General features: G+C 40.7%; 1 protein-coding gene across 4 annotated transcripts in view; it reads right to left on the reverse strand.

The window, feature by feature from the left end:
- The window catches only part of LOC149800076 (Na(+)/H(+) exchanger protein 7-like), a 248772-nt gene that overhangs the window by 113971 nt on the left and 110844 nt on the right, over positions 1-23957 (reverse strand). For all 4 annotated transcript variants that reach the window (XM_089959633.1, XM_089959634.1, XM_089959635.1 and 1 more), the window contains one exon: positions 23109-23154. In XM_089959633.1, the coding sequence (XP_089815759.1) occupies positions 23109-23154 (46 nt within the window). The remainder of the gene's footprint in view (positions 1-23108; positions 23155-23957) is intronic.

A 23957-nucleotide genomic window follows, 5' to 3' on the forward strand; every position in this document is an offset into this window, starting at 1 on the left:
CATATATGTATATATGTATTTTCTACTTGACCTTTGTGCAAAATTAAGTTAATGGTGTACCTGGCCAGTGACATTTATTTTGTAAACAACCTAATACATTGCAAAATATTTATCTTTGATTGTGGATTAAATATTCAGATCCTAATTATTGGTAATCATGTTTATTTGATTAAAAGATACAGCCTTGATTCTGACCTAAAGTAATGGTGTACCTGACCAGTGACATTTATTTTGTAAACAACATAATACATAATTAATATTTATCTTTGATTGTGGATTAAATATTCATATCCTTATGATTGGTAATCGTGTTTATTTGATTAAAAGATACAGTCTTGATTCTGACCTAAGGTAATGGTGTACCTGACCAGTGACATTTATTTTGTAAACAACATAATACATTGCAAAATATTTATCTTTGATTGTGGATTAAATATTCAGATTTTTATGATTGGCATTCATGTTTATTTGATTAAAAGATACAGTCTTGATTATTCGGACCTAAGAAACTTCCATAATGGAAATTTCATATTAAGTTGACAGAGTATTTTCAGAAATGGTAATTACCACCTCGATCACCTAAAGGAGTATGTAATCTTATTTACCTAAGAATTACTTTTTTCTTGGCGTAACATCAAAAGCAGAATCAGTCTTATTGTTTTGTTCAGTTCTTAATTTGGGTGGAATTATCTGTTCAAAGTATTATTCATTTGAACTACAAAATGCTCAAAAATATTAATGAACTGAAATATTGATTTGGAATTATAACAAATTCAGACAAGGTTATTTTGAATTATATTATTGCAAGACATCAATCGCTACATTCCAAGCCATTTGGCACATTATTACATTCGGGGCTACAGGCACACCAAAACATTCAATATCGGAATTTATTTGGAACGCCAGTGGAATTCAGCTGAAACTTCATGCATTTGCAATTGTGATATAACTTTTAGGACTATCTGAGATTTAATTTACAATACTGTATTTTTGCTTACAACGTTTTACTTTGTTATCTTCGGAAATAAATTATATGATGAATTTTACAAAACTTGTCGGTTTTCGCACTTTTCTGTTACTTTAAGACGATGGAGTCGTAACACCGTCAAAAGTTTTATTTATTAGGAAAGTAGTAAATGGGGTGAGATTAGCGACAATGGGAATTAGCATTACAGAGACCCCTGGGTCAGATTAGCGACAAGGGAAATTAACATGGAGAAAAACGCTGGGCCACTTTAGGGACAATGGGAATTTAACATAGAGTTGGGTCTGTCTAGGGACAAGGGAAATTAACATGGGGAATAGAGTTTGGGCTTTTGGGATTTTTTTTTTTTTAAAAAGTTTTTTTAAATTTAAATTTTAAAAAAAGGGGTAGGCAATGGAAAGGCTATCTCTTTTCGAGAAATATGGCTGGCCCTGAAAAGGGCCTTTGGGTTTTCTTCTGCTTCTAGTTTCTTCTTTTTCTCCACCAAGTTCTTATTTTATCTCCAACACTCTTTCTCTTCTTTTCTTTCTTTTTCTTCTCCTGCTCTTCTTTCTTCTTCTTCTCTTCCTCCTCTTCTTTCTTCCTCTTCTCATTTTCTTCTTCTTTTTCAATCTTTTCGTTCCATTTGCTTATTCTTATTCTTTCCTCTTCATCCTCCTTCTCCTCCTTTATCTCTTTCATGACACCACTAATCTTGTCCTTTACCTTTTTTAAGTTATTAATTTCCATCTTTACACGATGGGGACTATAGGAATAATGGTCTTCAACCAGTCTTATCAACATCTGCTCCATCATTCCTAAGTTGTCTAAAACGTCTTGTAATGTTTGTATTTTGTCCATTTGGTTAGAAGCCATCTTCTTTTTTATTCTTTGCAGAATGGTTTGAACGACGAATACTGTGGGTTCTTATACTTAAAGCGCGTACGTGAAGGAAAACATCCCCCTAAAACGTAAAATTGATCTTACCTAGATCATGACCAAACAACGCGCGGACGTGAAGGAAAACATCTCCTACTTTTTCATTTCATATAATAAAACCCAAACTATACTCTCCACATACGCTAAGAAACAATAAACAAATCCATAATCTACTATCCACACAATCGTACGTGAGCGGGTACAAACACAAACACACAAACACAAACACACAAACACATACGCTAAGAAACAATAAACAAAATCCATAATCTACTATCCTCACAATCGTACGTGAGCGCTTACAAAACCCAAACTATACTCTTCACATACGCTAAGAAACAATAAACAAATCCATAATCTACTATCCACACAATCGTACGTGAGCGGGTACAAACACAAACACACAAACACAAAACGACAAACACATACGCTAAGAAACAATAAACAAATCCATAATCTACTATCCACACAATCGTACGTGAGCGCTTACAAAACCCAAACTATACTCTCCACATACGCTAAGAAACGATAAACAAAATCCATAATCTACTATCCACACAATCGTACGTGAGCGGTTACAAAACCCAAACTATACTCTCCACATACGCTAAGAAACAATAAAGAAACCCATAATCTACTATTCACACAAACATACCTTAGCTCTTACAAGCACCAACACACAAACACATACCCTCACACTATCTTAGAAAAGAGTTAGTGTTTATATTCACACTACTCTACCTACACATTGGCAAATTGATGGTTATTTCTTTTCTAGAGTATTGGGTAGCCCTGAAAAGGGCTGTTCTTTTGGAACTTCATGGACACCTGGTTAATGGTGGCACCTTCCAGGCCTGGCGCCACATACACATCTTATCCCCCAGTTACTTTTTACTTTTTTGGGGGAGAGAGCAGAGGCAGGATATGTGGCTTCAGAATCCCAATTTTCGCTCTCTGGGATTCTGAAATTTATTCTTCTTCTCTTCTTTTCTTTCTCCTCCTCCTCTTCTTTGTTTCTTCTCTCCTCCTCTTTGTATCTTCTTTCCTCTTCTTCTTCTTTATATCTTCTCTCCTCCTCTTCTTTTTTTCTTCTTTCCTCCTCCTCTCTTATCCTTCCCTCCTCCACAATGGCTTCCGCGGCCAGTTCATTCAACAGGCGCCTGGCATATTCCAGATGCACATGAAGTTCCAACAGTTTAGACAGTCTCGTGTTCATTTTTGGTGTTGATCAATCAACAAAGGTAGCTAGACTGCCCAGCGAGTTTCAATTTATAGTGAGAGCGCGGACGTGAAGGAAAACATCCCCTAAAAAACATAAAATTGATGTTATTTACATCATGACCAAAAACAACAACGCGCGTACCTAAAAGAAACACTCATTCACTTTTTTATGCTACCCATCACTATTTTAAATTTTTTTATAAATCACTTCATTAGACTATCCACATACGCAAAGCAATCCAATCTAACTCCAAATATACACCTCAAACACCAAAAAAAACATGATTTTAATCTACTATTCATACCAACTTACTTAAGCACTTACTAACACACAAACACATACCCTCACATTTTTAAAAAAAGAGTTAGTGTTTATTTTCACACTACTCTACCTACACACATTGGCAAATCGATCGTTATTTCTTTTCTAGAGTATTGGGGTAGCCCTGAAAAGGGCTGGGTTTTTTTGTTTGCTATGGCATTCTTTTTTTTAGTTTCTAAGAATGCGATGTCCTCTGAGGATAGACTTTCTGGCGATAGGTCTGCTTCTTCGGAAAGAAAAGAAGAACTCTTTGGTGTCGATACGGCAATCGACAAAGCCTCTGTCAGGTTCAGGTTGCTGCTGCTGTTGCTCTTGTTGTTGTTGCTGCTGCTGTCTCTGAAGTCTGTACTTCTCTGTCCATTCTTCTTTTTCCCTGTTCATTTCTTCTCTGAAGAGCTCTTCTATCAGGTCTTCAGTGATTTTTAACATTCTCACATTCTCTATTTCTTCTGGCTTCGGTAACAGACTGTGTCTGACCCTATGCAAATTCACGTAGGCTTCGTTGAGTTTAGCTAGTTTGGAGCACATCTTCTTAGGAGGATGAGTCGACAATGGATGGTTAGACTGGAAACAACCCGGTTCTTAAAGTTAAAGCGCGGACGTGAAGGAAAACATCCCCCACACGGTTTTTGAGTCGCAACGTTTAGTGAGTGTCATGAGAGGGATAGTAAGAAATGAAAGAGCATCAATCCAACATTCTTATAGCTAAACAAAAGACAAAGGCATTTTTTTTCAAAACACAACATTTTTTATTCAAAAATCACTTAACACTAAACAACAACTCTAACATTTTTAACAATAATCCAACAATATAACATCAAACAATTTTTTTCAAAACACAACATTTTTTATTCAAAAATCACTTAACACTAAACAACAAGAACTCTAACATTTTTTAACAATAATCCAACACTAAAAGTTTCTCCACTAGGTAAAGAGGGATAACAGTCTTCCATGGTTTCTAGTAATCTAGGATGACTTCTCTCAAACTGTTGATTTCTATGGTATTATCGAATTCTGCATACAGGATGACGTTCACCGTTTCATCAGGGTCTCGGTCTTTAAACTGAATTTCCACACGAATCTGGCCGGATTTTAAAGGGTGGAAATGTCCCTCGTCGCTGCCTTGGTCTGGAGTGAAATCGAAAGCCCACAAAGCGTAGCCTCCTGCATAATCCTCGTACGTAATACCGTGACTGGTATTGGCTCCTAACTGTCCGGAGGCTTCGTACAGGGACAAGTACGATCTCAAGTAATTCTTCTTGGTAAAGTCAGGTTCGAAAGGTCGGGTACACAAGGTCTTGCCATCGCGACTGACTTCGAATTTGGACACGCCAAAGTGTTGAAAGTAGAAAGGATTTTTTTCGGCAGCTCCGTTGAAGGCTGTATTCTCGACGATACCAACGATCAAACGTTTGGGTAACTGTCCTTGGAACAGATGATCTTCGATCATGGATCGCTGTCCCTTGGGAATGGTGAAGGTTTTCACTTCCACGCGTCGTATGGGATACTTGGCGGTCGTTCTACTCAACGTTTGACTGATGTCGTTTCCCACTTTAGGTAACACTTCCACACGGCGTACGTAGAGTCTGGCTTCTAGGATTTTGGTTTTGTAACCGTCACTATCAGCCATCAAATGGAAAGCGGCACTGCTACGATTCAGTCTCAGGCGGACATCCACCCCGTTCAGCAAATACTTTTCTTGCAACCACATGTCCAAATGCAAACGATCCATCAGTTCTAAACTTGTGTCGGCTCCCGTGATTCTCTTTCTTCGTTCTACAAATCCATCATTGTTGTCTTTCTTTTCATCAGTTTCCAATATTTCAAACTTGGTAGGTTCGTCAGCTTCCCATACCACACAGGCATTGAGATGAGTGTTCTTGGCATCTATTCCGTACGTCAAGAGATTTTCCAGGTAGGCACGATAAGGGTAAGTATCCATGCTGCTACTGACCAGTTTGTTATTCAAGTACAAGTCCACTCCACTGAACAAGGAATGCATGAAATTGTTGACGGGAGCTACTGCTTCATCGTCTATAGCACCTCCAGTCTTATCTAGAATTTTGACTTTCAGGTACAAGTAACTGCTATTCAGATCGATGTAATCTTCGGGCTGTCCTTTGATTTCAAACTCGATGGGAGCGGAATCGGTCAGTGAGGAGACGGGGTGAAATTTAATCCCACTGGGATTCTTGCATGGTCATCATGGTAGGGGGCATGGCAAACAGATCCATTTCCGACTTGGAACAAGCGCAAGATTCTCGGTGCATCATTTTTTTGTCTCTTTTCTCAATAATCGAAAACGTCTAAGTCTCGAACGGTTCTTCTTTTCTTGGCCTTTCTCGCTTGAAGTCTGGTGAAAGGGTGTTTTCTTCGTCGTCTCTTTCTGCCTTGTCCTTGCTGAATGCCTGACTCGGTAGCGTGCAGGGCATTTATAGGTGTTTCTCGTTGGCCTAAAATGTCTTTGCCCGTTTGCAGCAAGACATTTTTGCCTGCCCTCATGAAGGCTTCTTTAGGGTTTTGTTTGTCGATGATGACATTTTGGAGAAATTCTTTGCCTTGCGTCAGTGCCGCATCTTTCAAGGCGTGCAATCCGCGTGTCACCATCGGTTTCAACACCGGGGCCACCGAACGAAAGGCCGATTTTAACATGTCTCCTAAGCCGTGTCCTCGCTGTCGAGCAACCCCTCGGTACACTGGATACATGACTTACTTACGAGTCGTGAGAGAACCGTTTTCGAAAATGAAGTTTCACCGTGACTTTTCCTTTGGTGAATGGAATATTTTGTCCCAGATCTCCTTTTATAGCAATGTTGACCGTGTCCAAATAATACTTACTGACAGGCAAATAGTGAGGATGTACAAATTCGCGGTGGACGTGGTAAGTGTTTCCACCTTCCTCGTCAGCGTTCGTGGCAGAATCTACTTTGAAAGGAATGACACGCAGTAACGGTACGGAGGTGTGTCCCACCACGTTGTACTCCACCACATCGGAATACACGAACATCAAATTCAGTCCTTGGTTCAGTTCTACCGGGGCACGAAATAACTTGCTAAAAGACTCGTTGTCGTAAACGATGGGTAATTCGTTTTTCTTGAGCATGGCCTTTCTCATGTCCATGTCTCCGCCCAACATGTCAAACAATTCAGGACAAAATAAAATGGACACGATTTTACTTCGTTCAAAGTTCATCAAGAAGCGACGAGCTGTTTTGTGGTACTCCATGGTGACACTTTTGTTGACATGCTCCAAAGCTTTCAGAAACACGACATTAAACCTGGAGGCTATGGTGCTGACCAAATGTTGACCACTAAAATAATAGCCTGGGGGAATGAACAAGTGATAGGTGGTGTACTTTTGTGTACGGGTTTTCTTGTCATATTTGACATTGCTATCCATCCACTGTTGCATTTGCTCGTCATGAACTTCCACATCAAAAAAATTTTGATTGGGAAGGACATTGAGGACTTGGGTCGGGTGAATCATTTCTACTAAAGCCACTTCCCAATGGGCTTCGTGATCTAACTGGATGGCTTGAGGTAATTTGGCCGTGTAACAGCACAACGTGTTCTTGGGAAACACCTCCATGGAACTGTCACTGGGTAAAGTTAAGTAAAATTGGTTTTGGTGACTCATAATTCCAGAGTTCTGTGGCTGTCCGAGGGGTTACTGGACGTCAGAGGCGTGTCTCCGTCTAAAATGGGGTTCTGGTTGTGATTGAAGTGGTGACTGGCACTGGCACTGGACACAAGGTTCCCGGGGTTCCCGTTCGAGGAGAATTTCAGGGAGGGATTAGGAAGCAGGTAACCGATGCAACTGCTCAATAAAATGGTCCACAATTGTTTGTCTCCTTGTTGCAAACTCAAATTGGCGATGGCTGCCCCGATGACACAATACACCACGAAGATTTGGCAGAAAAAGACGATTTGCGTTTTAGGCACACGTTCTCCACACCACACCCACAAGGGTTGTTTTTGTAAATCTTGCACAGAAGAACTAGGTGAAGGAGGAGTGGTCGACGTAGCTGCGTCTGCTGTGTGAAAGGGCATGATGGTCACTTCTTTTTATAGTCGATGACTTGCGAAGCGTCGATCCAAGAATCGAAACTGGGTGGATATCCTTTCCAACGTACTTTGACTTCTTTGACACGTCGTTTGCCCACTTTACGGGTTCTGCGTTCGAGAATGCTTTCGATGTCGTACACGTCGTCTTCTTTTTTGGTGACACGTTGTAACTCGGGCAAATAAAACGTTCCTTTGAGCACTTCTCCGTTCATGTCTTCCAATTTATAGACGGCAGGATGACGGCCATGCACTCGTCCAGTGACGCGAAACAATTCGGTCGTCCAGTTAGGTAAGTAACCTTTGTCGAAAGTGCGTTTGGTTTTGCCAATGTGCACCCAATCTCCTACGGCCAACATTCCACTTTTCTCGGCGACAGCCCTCGTCAGGGACGTACCAAACAGACGCTCAAACACCAACACTTCGTTGACGGGAGTCACGTCTTGCGGGGCACGTCCGATGCTTCGATGGTAAGATTGGTTGTACGCTTGCACCAGGTGCGGTAAGATGTCGATGTACTTCAGAGTGTGGTGATGCGTAAAATATTTCCACATGCGTTCTTTCAAAGTGCGTTGAAAACGTTCCACGATGCTGGCTTTGGTTTCGGGATTCTCGGTGGTAAAAAAATGAATGTCACGTTTCTTTAATTCTTTTTGGAAAGCTTGGTTCAGAAATTCGGTGCCTTTGTCCGTTTGCCATCGAAGAGGGTGACGACCGCTTTGTTTCAACACCCGTTGCAGGGCTCGCACTAACTCGCTGCTGGATTTGGAAGTCAAGGGCACGACCCAGGCAAATTTGGAAAAGACGTCGATGACACAAAACAAATGTTTGTAGCCACGATTGTAGCTGGCCAAATGAGAGACATCGGCTAAATCGGCTTGCCATTGATGATCGATGCCTTCCACTCGGGTGCGACTTCTGGCAAACTTGCGTCGAATGGGTTTGTGTAAAGTGTAGGTAGCTTGTTCTTGTAACCATCGTTGCACTTGAGGTAAACGGAGACTATTCAGTCGCGTTTTGGCAGCACGATACAATTTTTGAACTCCTGCGTAACCTGCAGGATGGGAGGGATCGTAGTAAATGCTGGCTAAGACTTTTTCCATTTTTTTGTGTTGGTTGGTGTGTTAATAAGACACCCACTCTTGGAGGATGCTACTCTTTTTCTCTTGGGGAATTTTCTTGGATTGCAATGCTTTGCGTGTGCGGCCAGCAATAGGTGTCGAAGAGGAGAAGGATGTCTGAGCGGGGGATATCGGTTCTTGTTTCACTTCTGTCTTCACTTCTGTCTTCACTTTCTTTTTCTCTTGTGAGGAAGAAGGGGTGGCCATCATCTTTTTAATCCATCCAATTCTGGAGGTAGGTGGTGTTGTTAACTTGCGTACTTTTTCTGGTGCAGTTTGAAACCCTTCCTCTTCTTCTCCTTTTTCTGTCTTGGTCACGGGTACTGGTGGTACTGGTACTGGTACTGGTGATGGTGCTGGACTTTTCATCAAGGTCTTAAAATCTTTCAGAGTGGGTAGAGCTGTTTCGTCTAAAGCTTTCTGGTGAAAGAGTTGCAGTCGTTGCAAGAGTTGACCGTACTTTTGCGATTTTTCTGTTTCGGACAAATCTTGGCGATCCATCAAGGACTGCAATTCGTGTTGTAACTGGGACATCTCGCTCAAATGGGGATTGGGAGGTAAATGCGGGGTGCGTTGTTCTTGCCACCGATGGTGTTCCATCCATCGTTTGTAAGGCACTAAAGCTAGTTTTCGTCCTTCCATGGGGTTGTCAGGGGTCGATTCTGAGATCTTGGGACTTCCGAAGGCCTTTTTATCTTGCTCCCACCAGTCCTCCCAACATGGTTCCCAAGACTCCTTTCAGTATGGGGCCTAACAAGAGAGGTAAAATACATCCACGTTGCACTAACATCTTCTTTTTTTGACGAATGGGAATTTTCTTTCGAACCATTTGGCGAAGAACGTGACGATGTTTGCTTAAGCATTGTTTCTGGTGTTTGGACAAAGGGATCGTGCCTTTCAAAACGTTCAAACAACATTCGCACACGGTATCGATGACCTCTTTGGAGGCCGTTTGAATGAGTTTTTTTCGTAGGGGTGGAGAAGCTTTGGACAGGACAGATAACATGTCCCCATGTTTGGCTAAACGTGGTGGCAGTCCTTTCCTTTTCTTTCCTTGGGGTTTTCTGGAGGGTGACATCTTTGAGTCTTCAGGAGCACCGAAAAAACACTGATACCCGACTTGGTCACAGGCCTTTTTTATACTGGAACGCGTCGCCACTGATTGCCTTTACGTCGTATCAGTTTGAGGACAGGCATGACACGTCGTGCAGGGGTACGCAACGGACTAAATCGAGCCAGTTCTTGCTTGGACAAATCCAGTAAACTTTGTAACATGCCCGATCTTTCTTGAACTTTGATTTTGGGAGAAGGTACTTTGTGAGCAGCAGCCACTGCCACTAAATTGGAAGGTCCTGCCACTAGGGAAGTTCTTTTGGGGGTCATCAACGGAGAAGTTCTTGGTGTGATCAACGTCTCCAAGTACTCTTCAGTTCTGGGTGTCATTAACGGAGAAGTGGACAAACGTGAAGCTGCCGGAGACGCAGTCACCGCTGTGGCAGGTCGTGGTTTGCGAGTGTAAGGTTGCGTCCTGGCCGAAGTGCCTCTCTTGCGACTAGTTTTCTGTGGACTTTTCTTTTTCTGGGGGCTTCTTTTCTTTTTCCGGGGTGGTGTCTGGTCAGAGGAGGGTCCTGCCACTGGAGAAGTTCTCCTTGGGGACCTGGTCTTTTTCTTCTTGGGGCTTCGTTGGACTTTTGTCTTGGGTATAACTTTGGGGGCATTAGGATCCCATCTTAAGAGTGAGCGAATGATGACCCCTCCTAGAGTACCGCTCCCTCCAGGTTTCAAAATGATTTGTTTTTTGGTTTGAGTGTCGATGCGGGGATCGGCCAGTTGGACCAAAGCGACTTTGTTTCGATCGAAAAAGCGTTTGGTTTGATGAGGAATCTGAATGATTCCTTGGAGTAATTGACGTGCCGTCACCGTGAACCATCGTAAGACTTCTTTGAGACTAGCTTCTAAGACACGAGCTCGTGTTTGTGGATCTTTTTCTCGACTGATGCCATACAAGGCACGAATCAATTTAACGGGAAGATGCGACTGAAGGGACGTCATGTTCGCACTGAGAGTGAGACAGACGAAAAAGGGTCTGAGGTTTTTAGAGATTTTTTTTATGGGGAGTGAAATGAAGTCGAGGACGGTGACGTGTACAGGACAGGCCCGCCGTCTTGGCACCAGTGGTGAAACAAGTGGGTACGAAATCGCAAATCCTCGGGAGTCGTAGGTTTCAAATCGACGAGTAAATAGGCGTGTGGCGTTTGAGTGGCATCGTCGTACGCCTGAGTCAGCCAAGGCGTTCCTAACTGTTTGGCTAAGACTTGCACTTGCGATTTATCTCGAGGGCTTTTAAACAAGACCACGTAATGCGCATTGAGACTGATGGTGCGATGGGCTTTACTTTGTTGAAACAAATTTTGGGTGATGTAAACGACACTGGCATTACGGTGATGCCCTTTGCGCGTAAACCACAGTTTAATTTCTTCTTCGTCTTCTCCTAACATGTCGTCGAAAATGACCAAATGGGTTAGACGGGAGTCAGAGACGATGCCATCGTCTTCTTTAGGAATGCCTTCCACAAACACGATGGAATCGCCTTGACTTTCTCGCAAGAGGCTGTACGCCGATTGCCACTCTTTGTAACACCACACGATTCGTTGAGGGGGCCGATCGATCAAATGATGTTTATGTTCGATCAAACGTTTGACGAATTCGGTTTTGCCTGAACCGCTAGGTCCAGCAATGAGCATGTTAAAGGGATGGCGAAGATACAAAGCCTCCCAACTGGCACGATCTAAGTGTTCGTCGATGACTTTGACAGTAGAGGAAGAGGGAGCAGAGACAGCAGAGGTAGCCATGGCGTGAGAAATGTCACTTGTGACAGGAAAAACAAACAAGACAAGAGTTTATATACTTTTTCAGAACACGTTTATTGAATGTTTCAAACATGAATACGAAAGACAAAAATGCATAAAAGCCAAAGGCTTAAGTACAAGAATAAAAGGCACATGATAACCATGAACGTGGAATAAACACAAGTGTCTGTACAACATGTTTTGGGTAAAGTTCTAAACAGTTCTATAGTAGGGGTAAGGTCACACAAGTGTCCTCCCGAAAGGGTCTTTCAGGCCTGTCCACGACAGTCCTGTCCTGGGTGACGGGTTATTCTGGCACCGTCACTAACACAGGTTGAAAAGTAACTTTTTTCCTTGAATAACTCTCGTGCATACTGGGCCACCTCTTGTGTCCAAGCCTCAAAACCCTGGTCTCGGTGATGTCCAACATTTGACTCCTAACCAGTTTGGTTTCTTCTTCGTCAACGACATGGTAAGTTACTTCAATGAACAATGAACTATCGATCTTGCCTAGGGTTCCTTTTCATATACAGACCAATACCGACGTGACCGTACGGTAAGGTGAAGTGATTGGGAAGTCGCACTCGCTTCTGGTATACAATTTGATAGACTTTTTCCAAGGGTCGACTGACGATGTGGTGAGTGGGTAAACGTACAATCTTGTTCGGTTGATAGGTGGTCACTTTAAAGTTTCCATCCTCTCCCGATTGCAAGGCTTCTTTCAATACCCCAAAGTTGACCACTCGACTGGTACGATGATTCAGAGTCAGTCCTTTCACTTTGCACGTCGTGTGCACTTCTCCTTGTTTGTCCCGGTATTCGTAGCCGTAATTTTTGGGACCACCACTGACGAAACTTAGAATCTTGTCGTCGGGATGCTCGTCTGTCCAGGCTCCTAAACGGTCTCCTTCGATGTCAGGGTGCTGTTGAATCGGGTGATGGATGTAAATGCAACTGTCCGTGTCAAAGTACAGGACGCGTTCTTCTAACAGTTCTAAAGCTTCGTACAATTTTAAGCGAGCATGAGCTGTCACGTAAGCCGCAATGATGACATTTCCAAAAGGGTCATCTTGTACAAAGTCCAGATCTTCTTCGTAATTGACCAAGATCAAATCCTCTCGAACGACGTCCACGTGTTTCATGTATTTGGTTTTGTCGTGAATCATCTGGAAGTAGCGGGAAGGTTCTGTCAAATATTCCGTCTTGGGTAAACACGGTCGTTGTGCCATTTTACCCCACAAGCAATTTAACATCACTTTGGCAAACGATCGCCTGCCTTCGTTTTTCTCGATGTGGTCTAAAGAGATGCCTTCTTGTGCGTAGTATTTCTCTTTGAATTGTATTTGGTCTTCGGGAGTGTGACACCAGGAAGGATAGCCGCTGGCTTCTTGTTTCAGTTTCAAAAAGGCATCCACGTAGTCGGCGAAAATGCCTTTCTGAGTAGGGTCACCCTTGTGGTACTGTTGTGTCTTGGGAAAGTGGCAAATTTCGTACACTTCTAACAGTTGGTATCCCATGTCCAGAGCTTTGAACAATTCCACGCTGACCCAGGTTCCCGTCAAGGCACGTTCTTCCTGGCTGTGATGGCAAGGTTGGTCCTGGTTGCACGTTTCGGCACAAGTACGGCACAATGGAAACATCAGTTTGCCTTGACAATGGTGAGGTAAGACGGGATGGTATAGGTTAGTGGGAGGCAAAACTTTACACTTGATCAAGCCTTCGTATTGTCGAATGTTTTTCAGGTCCATGTGTTCCGTCAGCAATTGTGGGTGCCCTACAGGAAAGCGACAATATTTGCACACGTAGGGATACAGCGAACACACGTCCAAGTATTTGATTTCTTCTCCTTTCTCTTCGTCGGCTTGGTACAGCAAACAGGTGGCATTGGTCCTTCCTCCGTACAAACTATCCCTCGGGTTCAGCGGGTCCATGAACTGGTAACTTTCCACGAGGCGTTTAAACTCGGGATCGGTTTTCAAACGGTGATCGTACTCGTGTTCCCACATTTCCACCACTTGGTATCCTTGCTGTTCCAACTTTAGGCGTCGCTGACAAGTGTCCTGGTACAAGTCTTCCATGGTTCGTTGTAAAAACTGATTTTTAGTGTCACGGTCAGGGTAGCAGACGGGACATCCGTGAAATAAGCAACCGTTAAACTCGTACACGATCTTGGGGTTTTCTAAGTCTCAGCCATCGACCGAATACGTTCCGATGGTCTTTTCGCCTCCTCCGTTGCGGGCATGCTGAATCCATTTGTCTTCCTTTTCGCACAAGTAATGTAACCAACGTAGGGCTTTGACCGAGTATTGACGCTTGACATAGTGGGTCGTTTGAGGACTGATGACAGCCACGGTGTTTTCAGGCATGAATCGTTGGCGGTACACTAAGGAACACGCTTTGGCAATGGTGCAAGCTTCTTTCAAAGGATCGACCCCTCCGTGTTCCATGAACAGTTCTCGAAATTTTCCACAGCAACGCCGTAAAATGTCCACGTCGGAACGACAATACTTTAGCATTTCTTCCTGAAAGTCGAAAGGGTCCGAGGCGTGAGCCTGGTACCAAGCGTAGAAAGCTTCTCGTTGTTCGGTACGCATGTTGTCGGGGTCGTAATAGTGAGCCTCAGGCAAATGGGGTAGAACGGCATGTTGATTGGCTTCCGTATTGAAAAAGTGTGGAAAGTACCCTTTAGCCATTTCTGTCATTCCAAACGTTTTAGGCATTCGGCTCAAAGGCATGGCCAAGTAATTCATCGAATCTTTAAACTGTACTTGTCCCACTTGCATGAAAATGATTTTGGCTCCGTTCAAAGTGACTTTAGGACGTTCGGTGCCATGTTCCGTATAGTATCTGAGAAGAAACTGTCCATCGTATCCGGAGAAATTGTGAGCCATCACCGTGGCATGACGATGACAATCTCCGTAACGTTCGATGTCCTCTTGGCTCCACGTCTTGTCGATGGGGTCTAAGACCCATTGGGCAAAATCGGCTAACGTGTTTGGTCCCCGAAAGATTTTTTCACGTCCTCCAGGAATCTTGCTGCAGTGAGGGCAATGACTGAAGATAGGTTCTTGAATGCACTTCTCGCACGCTCGATGAGCCACGCAGAAATTAGGAATGTGAATGCCGGTCTCTTGCATACATTCGAAATCGAAAAAGATGAAATTGCCTTTCTTCTTGTGACCGTCCTCTTTCTCTGGTAGGGGTTGGTATTTTTGCACGTAGCATTGGTCTTCCAAGTCCACGATGCGGTGACAAATGTGACATTTTTTTTTCCTGAACATACGTGTGCCTTGGTACTATTGGTACGTATGCCTTGTCTACACGTAGGGCACAATCTCAAGAGTTGACAAGCACATTTCTGCTGTGAACCTTGCGTCTTCAGATGTTGCTGGTAACAGGTAGGACTGACAAACGTGCGCAAACAAGTCGAACAAGGCACTGGTCCTTCGCTCAGACAGGGTGGAGAGGTCAAACATCCTGGGCATTTCATTCCACAATGCTTGTGTTGCTCTCGATTGTTATAACTATAGTCACATTTCTCACAATAATAACTGTATCCCAGGAATCCAGTGATACTGGTAATGGTATCGAAATGGTCATCGTGATGATAGACATAAATGTATTTTCCGTCCTTAAAATCTTGGCCTCGAAACAACAGAGTTCCACGCATTTCTTGAGGGTGCACTTTCAAGGTGTAGCGTGGAGCTAGAGCATCTTGCAATTTTTGCATCTCAGGAATGCCACAGGGTGTGTCCTTGGACAGTCCGGCTTGTTGTAACAGGAGTTCTGCTTCGTTTCGTTGTTTGGCTCGGTCGCATCGTTGAATAGTTTTCCAGGTTCTTTTCCATTCTACCGTGTCGTTCTTGTTGGCATAGGTTCGTCCCACCACGATGGCACGGGCTAAACACATCTGGTCTTGAGGGTTGTTAATTCGGACGAGACTCTTTTTGGTGTTGCGAAGGTCGTCCACCAATAACATCTTTTTGCATCCAGTTCCTTGAGGAGGAGAGACGTGGGCCATTTTCAGTGTGGCTTTACCATCGGTGATGTCAAACTGGTCATTAGATTGTTGCACCTGTTGTATCTTGTCCATGACTTTGGAAGGGGTCAGTTCTGCGGGTCTGCTAAACTCGATCCAAACAGGGGATTTCAAACCGTCGTGATCTATGGATAGTGTCAAGCGATCGTCTTCTTTGGCTTGACATTGTCGCTTGAGTGCGGTGAGCAAAGAATCCCACATCTCGGTGATAAACCCTTCTGCTTTCTCCAAGGGTACGTCGGCCTTGAAATCTTTAAACTTCACCGTGTAGGTGTAAGCCGTGGTTCTAAATTTTCTAGAGGAGCGCTTTTCCGTCTCTCGAATGGAATAGTACTTTTCAGGGTTGACTAAGGGTGGTGAACTTGGTTTAGAGGGTTCGGATTCTGGTTCACTCATGTCCTCTTCAAAATCACTGGCATGAATTTGTGCCAAGATTTCAGCCCTGGTACGAGGCGATAGATCACGTTTCTGCCTCTTACTTTCTTCTTCTTCTTCTTTCTTCTCGAATGAATAGGATCGTTTCATCTTGAGTGCAAAACGTCAAATGACTCAAGTTTAAACACCATAGACTAATTTATAGTCTTGGCAAACCAGCGTATATAAAAAGGGTGTGTGTCTTGTCCTTTCACTATTCATTTCACTCTCAAGCCGAGCACAACGATGGAAGAGACTACCCAGATGGAACGTTTCGTCAGAGCTTTGCGAGGGGTCATTAGAAAATTCTCTTCAGACCAGCCGACGGACTACTCTCCTTCCTTTCGAGATAAAAGTCAAGATACTTGCTATATCTGTCAGAAGAAAGGGCATTGGTCTTCAGAGTGTCCAGACCGTCAAAAAAGAACAAAAACAGGGGCTAAAAAAGACAAAAGTCAAGATACCTGTTATTATTGTAAAGAAAAAGGACATTGGTCTCCAGATTGCCCAAAAAAGAAACAAGAGGAGTCAGAAGAAAAGAGGGATTCTTCAGAAGAAGAGAGGGATTCTTCGAAAGAAGAGAGGGATTCTTCAGAGGAAGAAGAGGAAGAAAGAAGACAATTCTATTTAAAAGAGGCAAAGAAACAGGAGAAGAAAAGAAGAAGGGAAGAAAATGAGGAAAAAACGGTGAAGAAATTGAAAAAACAGAGAGACTAAATAAGGAGAAAGAAGAAGTGTAAGAACTTTTTAAAGTGTTCTGTGGTGAATTGTGAATTGGATTGTAAAAAATGGATAAAAGAATACATGAATGATATAAGGTAAGTGTCTGAGTTTTGATTTTAAAATAAGAAGCTACACTCTAGCACTCATACACAGACACGTACTATAAGGGTAAAATGGGTGGGGTTTATTTTTGAGTTATTGGCAAATTGAAATTGTATTTCTTTTCGAGAAATGTGGGTGGCCCTGAAAAGGGCCTTTTTTCTTTATGGTGTAGGAGTGAGTTTAACCAATCAACTTTAACTGCCTTAAGCCTTTGCCACGGCCAAGGCCTACTTCTGATGATTGGGTTGAAATCACTAAGGGTGGTAGGACAGGCTTAGTCACAGGGTTGGCGTGTTTAGCTCGGGAAGGTCGTATTCTCTTCGGTCGTGATAAAGAAGTCTGATACATTTGTTTCAGACTTCTTAACTCCGCTAAAATGTCCAACAGTACCGTAGCCGTTTGATTTTTACCCTCTTGTTTCTTTGCTGCTACTTCTTCTTGCTGTTGTTGCTGTTGTTTTTTTCTTACCTCTTCTTGTTGCTGTTGCTGTTGCTGTAGGAGAAAAGCTTGTTCCGCTTCCTTTTGTCGTTGCATAAATTTCTCCAATTCTTCTTTCTGTCTCTGTCTAAAATTCTCCACTTGCGGTAATGAAGAAGGTAACGAAGGTTCCGGAACAAATTCTTGCGAGGTAAGAAAATCCACAAAATCCCAATGTACCTCTTCTGAAAGTAAGTCCGGGTTCCCTTGGGCAGTCTCCCCTGCTGGTGCACCCCAATGGATCGTTTTCTGAGTTTCCGTCATGTTGAATCACTGTCGCATAGATTGACTGCACACAAGCGCTAACGAATCTATATAGACCACGTGACGTCACAGACTGCTCTCTTCGGATTGGATGCGAGCTGACTGAATTTTGTAACGCGTCTTCGGATTGGTGAATGAATTCAATCCGTTTCAATCCTTCCTGTACCTATAAATAAGCGCAGTTCACTGCATTGATTCACTTGTTCTCGTCGCTTCAAGATGTGGACCGATGTGCAATCTTCTACGCTTGTGTCTTCCATGATGTTTAGGACGGACATGCTCATGTATGTCCGATCCAAGTGGACCGTTGTCCACAGGACAAATACCAGCCTGTGGATACGTAGGATCTACGTTGAAAGACAAGGATGCCTGAAAAGAGTGCTGATTTACGGACCAACAGTGAGACGTAGCCTAAGGACAAGAAGAAGACCAATGCGGTACCATTTATGTTAATGAATACATTAACATAAACCCAAAGGCCCTTTTCAGGGCCAGCCATATTTCTCGAAAAGAGATAGCCTTTCCATTGCCTACCCCTTTTTTAAATTTAAATTTAAATTTAAATTTAAATTTAAAAAAAAAAATCCCAAAAGCCCAAACTCTATTCCCCATGTTAATTTCCCCTTGTCGCTAGACAGACCCACACTATAGTTCCATGTTAAATTCCCCTTGTCGCTAGAGTGACCCACGATTTATTCCCATGTTAATTTCCCTTGTCGCTAATCTGACCCACGATTTTTCGCCATGTTAAATTTCCATTGTCGCTAATCTGACCCAGGGGTCTCTGTAATGCTAATTCCCATTGTCGCTAATCTCACCCCATTTACTACTTAGGAAAGACAGTTGCTCTTTTAATTCATATTTTTTTTTACAAAAAAATATGCTTTTACATGTTATTTGTTGTAGAACTGGGAATAGGTCTGGGACTATATGTTTATGCACAACAAATGAAATGTGCATTGTCGAGTCAGAATGAACGAAATTATTTGTCCTTCTTTCTCTCTAATCCATTTCAATTAAAATAAAAACAATTGATAAAAAGAGTATGAAATGGGAAGTGATTCAGTATTAAATTTATGCCACTCATTGAATAATTTCCAGTTTTTGCGAGATAAGGACATTATTCAACTCGTTTCATAAATCGATATTGAATCATTACCCATTTGAGATCCTCTTTATGTTGTGGACTACTTATAGGTTACTGCATTTGTATGGGAAAATATGAACGAGTTTTGGGATGGAATACTGCACGACCTTGGGAGTACAATATATCCTTCCGACAAAACGAGTTCAAATTTTCCCATACAAGTGCAGTAACCTTTTTATTATATGCTCATTTTTTTTATTCTACCTAAGGTTTAATTATATAAACAAAATACACTACAAGAAACAAAGTAAATGAATGAATGCCGTATTCCAAACTAAATACACAAGCGCAGATTTGTCATTACACAATGACATCATTATTAATACGCACATAACTCCGCCCAGATAAATTTGAACTTAGTCGCGCGCTCGACATAACTTTCGAAAGAAAATGGCGTGTCTAGTTAAAATTGAAATTTGCAGTCATATTGTGAGAGAATGCGCATCGCAACAACTTTTCCATTTGATCTGGAATGAATATATTTTGGTATTTTGTTTCGATACGACGAAAGTTTATGATTTTGGACTGGATTCATCTGTGCAAATTATACATGAAATACATCGGATTGAAGTGGCGCGGGAGAAGCGTGTTTACATCTGCAAATTTGTTTCTGTTTCTGTCATTAAATGTTTGAAATCATAATGTGGTGAAAATATGAAGTCTTTCAATTGCAATTATCAAAAAGACGCTATGGAATTTAATGCTTATTTCATTTTGAGTACAATAAGGAGGATGCAGTTGCACTTACCATCGAAATTACAGCAGAATTTCGAAATGTGTAATCCAGATTGAAAACATATGACATGGCTCATGTAATTCGGATTTGCAGAATTGAGAAAATACATTTTGAGGACATTCGGGATGTATAACTGTATGTATATTTTATTTTGCCATTCTTATCACCAGCTAAAGAAGAGAGTATATGACTTGTCACTTGTATGTTATTTGTAAGGACCTTATCTTCCGTCTGTTATATAATGTAGCTAGCCTAAATCCGTAACATTGTATCAACGCTAAATGTGCCAAAACAGCTGGGGTTTTTTTGCAGTCTACGAAACATGTTTTAGTTCATTCAGAAACAAATTTAAACAACCACAACGTAAAGAGCCTCTTACGCGAGTGTACATAATTTGTATACAAATCAAAAGTGCTGGCGTCTGTGTCCATTGTTTGTTTACAATAGAAAGTAGTTCCTTTATGCACGTGAATGCTATATGTGTATTGTCACGCGAGTTCAGTATCGGGTAATATTGAACGATTCTGACAATGTAAAGTTAACGGGGGAAAAAATGAGCATATAATAAAATTGTTTATATGCAGCCATAGCTTGAGGACAAATAATGTATTTAACAGATTTTCGGTTGGCACCACTCTGTTGAAGTGGATGTTTGTTGAAAGAGGGTGGAGGTCAGAAAATATAATTTTAAAAATATAGATTTGGCATGAAAACCAACGGCAGTAACTCTTATTTTTCTGATTTATTTGACTTTTACGATGTCTGCTAGAGCAAAGCGAACCTAATATCGGTAAAGAGAGATACATGCATTTAGATAACTTCCGTAAAAGTCACTTCTAGATTCACAAAGCGGCAATAAACGCAACCAGTTTATTTTTAAATGATCGCTTCACGAACATTAACCAAAAGATGATCGTAGTATCAAATTATTTTAGACACGCTTCATCGTATTAATTTAATTTAGGAGTGTGCTAGAGAAAAGCATGTCACAAGCAATGCATTACGATGAAAGTAGGGCTAGATGTTCATTTAGTTCTCATTCCACTGCTTTTATCTCTATTCTGAAAGCAATATCAAAGGATTTATTGACATTTTCATTAGTTCATCTTGATGAGTTGCTCTAACAGGGTCATAACAGTCATATTCTCTAGCATGTATTCATGAAAGTGACATTACAGAATGTGGAACTTGGCACAAATACGCGTAATAACCCACTGTTCACATTTCAAGGAATTGCATAAGACAGTAATTGGCTTTGTGTAAAGATGCGGAAGCAAAGAACTTTTACCGTTCTAATTACTTGTGTACACTATGATTTTCCTGAAACTGTAATGATTATTTTTAATGACATTTATCTGTGCGTGAAAGTCCAGGATACGGTGCAGTTACTCAGGAAATACTTTCCACGCTTTTCGATGCCAATAAGCGACTCAAACGGTGTTATTCCTATTCTCCGACTATTTAAAGGAGCATCTTGTATGAAAAATTGGTATACATGTATTGTTAACCGTCACTATATGGAAGTTCATTTTTTGTGAGCGTAATTGCAAAAATGACATCATTCCACGTGGTTATGCAACTGGCAAAAAAAAACAACCCGAAAAAGTCGCAGTGTGCATGATGTGACTTTCTTTAACAGGTGGAAACAGGGCATCGATTACACTATGGTATGGTAAACATCCATAATACTCACTGAGAAACATGCAGTTAATTCATTTCTCAGCCACCAACTTTTAATGACAGAACCCTGAACAGTCGATCAGTTTCATCGAATACATATCTCGAACAGAACCTATTAAGTACGTATGTCAGTGTACGAGTTTACGTTACACAGTGGGGTTCAGTAAGGGATAGATGTAAATTGTTTCGAATTCCGATGCGAATGGACGATATATAAAGGATCAAAAGCAGATTAACCCAAAGTTATTAAAAAAATTATGAAGTAAATCGTTTATAATTTTCTCTCCTTTCTGGATAGATGGAAAATAATCCAATCCATGGAGTATTTTCTTTTCATTTATATTCTAGTAAACTGCGTTTTGTCATTCTCTTGTCATATATGCTGTGACTAGGTGTAGAAAGAAACGAACAAAGTCACATCATCTAAACTGACTTGATCTCTCTCAAGTGAAAGAGATCATTGGTATCTTCAGCAGATCGTAATAGTGAAGTACACGGGCATTAAATACCTTCTTTCTACCCATAATTCATCAGTAAATGAAAAATTTCGCAAAAGATTATTGTAAAAAATATACCACATGAGTCTACAATAAAAACAATAATAATAATAATAATAATAATAATAATAATAATAATAATTATTATTATTATTATTATTATTATTATTATTATTATTATTGTTGTTGTTGTTGTTGTTGTTGTTGTTGTTTGGAGGGTGCAGGAAGAGAAGAGCGGGAGACTGAACATTAATGTTAATTGTTACCGCAAACTGCAGCACAAAGTAACATGACTATTTATTTTATATGTACATTTTCTTTTTTCAAAATTTGCTAATTCTTTCTTTCTATTGTTTTTTGTGTTGTTATTTCTTGTACACAGTTGCAAGGAGAAATTAAAAAGAAGTTATACACATAAACACTGGTGAAATAAAGCTTACAGAACTCTAATGACAATCAAACCAATTTCAGTAATCTTTTTCATTCCATTTGTTATCGTGTTTATGGATTTTCTTAATGATGGAAAAAGGAAGAGACTGAAGATTATTATGATGACGAATTTAAGTGATAGAATTCCAACGATATCATCTGCCCACATTTTAGCAATAATTTCTTTAAAATATTTTTATTATCCATTTCCTATACGAGCCCTAACTGTACAATTTTTGTCATCTGACGCAAGCACAATACTCGTTGCCGAGTGCAAATATACAAAAGCCCATAAAAAGCTTGAATCAAATTGAAATATGTAATAAAGACGTCAAGACAATGCCGACAGAGTTATATGTCAGTGTGTTCCATTGTGATATTGTTCAGACTGTTGAACGACATATAAAAAATCACAGATTCATAAAATATCACATAAACATTCAGAAGTCGTGCCGATCTTTCGTCGTTTACAAGAAAATTCCACGAAAACGTTTGATTTAGATTATTTCATCTGCAGAACAATCCACATATTTTTCTGACTTTTTTCCTTTTCTTTGTAATACTTCACTTTTTTCTCACAACAGAGTTTAGATGTTAGAAGGTTACATGCTGAGATCCAGTGTACAAACCGGGAGCTTTCAACGTTCAACATCGGGTGCAGTAGGAACAAGTTGAGTGTGAAATTGGGCGTTGTTCTTGGTTAGAGAAAACATTTTTATATTAAAAAAATACAAACCTGAATACCTTTCACTATTAACTACTCACTTTTAACTATTCTAAGCAAAGGGACACATTTTATCATTTTAAAGGATAAAGCAAATAAATAAAGCGTTGGTTTGTTTGGTCGGAAAACGCGTGTAGTGTATCTTGCAATATATAAATAAAGTAAGGAAAAGGTATTTTGGCCATAAATGGAATGCAAACTTTATATGAAAGAGTAAATATTGCCATATATTGCCGCCTCACTGAAAAATACGTCTGCAAAATTTGATGTGAAGTACGGGCTTTTGAAATACAGAGTTTAAGCTGATAGCGTTAACAACATTGCTGGTGGTGATAGTTTTCTTGTACACATTTTATTTATATATAGAAAAACACAGCCAGGAAATGGATACGTACCAGGATTCGGGGAAGTGATTGGAGATACATTCTGCGTTGTGGAAACCTGTACAATTAGAGCAAAAGTTATACTTTATCATCAACTTGTATTATGAATAGGATAGGGTACGAATAACCACGCAAGCAAAACAAACCACGAAAAATGACCCTACAACGTAAACAGAATGAACCTTTCAAATCCATAACAGTACTGAAGATTTGTCAGCTTTCGCAAAACAGCGAAAAATGATACCTGCAAAAATATAAGAATACATACGTTACCTGAGGATTTAGCGCAATCATTAACTTGTTTGCTTAACTGAATATTACGCAAACTTTAGCTAGCAATTTTAGCTTAAGTATCATAATAGGACGGATAATAGTGTAGGTTTAAGAATCGTATTAATCGATTAAGGGTTGTATTGTTTACGTATTTTATTATCTCGATTAAGAATAGTGTAGGTTTAAGGATCGTATTAATCGATTAAGGGTGGTATTGTTTACGTATTATATTATCTCGATTAAGAATAGTGTAGGTTTAAGGATCGTGTTAATCGATTAAGGGTGGTATTGTTTACGCATTATATTAACTCGATTAAGAATAGTGTAGGTTTAAGAATCGTATTAATCAATTAAGAGTGGTATTGTTTACGTATTATATTAACTCGATTAAGAATAGTGTAGGTTTAAGAAACGTATTAAACGAGTAAGGACGGTATTGTTCACTATGGTATGGTAAGCATTAGATTCAATTAAACTAAAAAAAATAGTATACTATTTAGATTTTAGAGGGTTAGGAGAAAATTTAAAGTTAAAATAACAGTTTTTGAGTAAGATCAAATGCTTCTTGACGTCAGACTTATTCAAAGG

The sequence above is a fragment of the Sinohyriopsis cumingii genome, chromosome 5 (assembly GCF_028554795.1).
Source record: "Sinohyriopsis cumingii isolate HCF-2022 chromosome 5, ASM2855479v2, whole genome shotgun sequence".
Lineage (NCBI taxonomy): Eukaryota > Metazoa > Mollusca > Bivalvia > Unionida > Unionidae > Sinohyriopsis > Sinohyriopsis cumingii.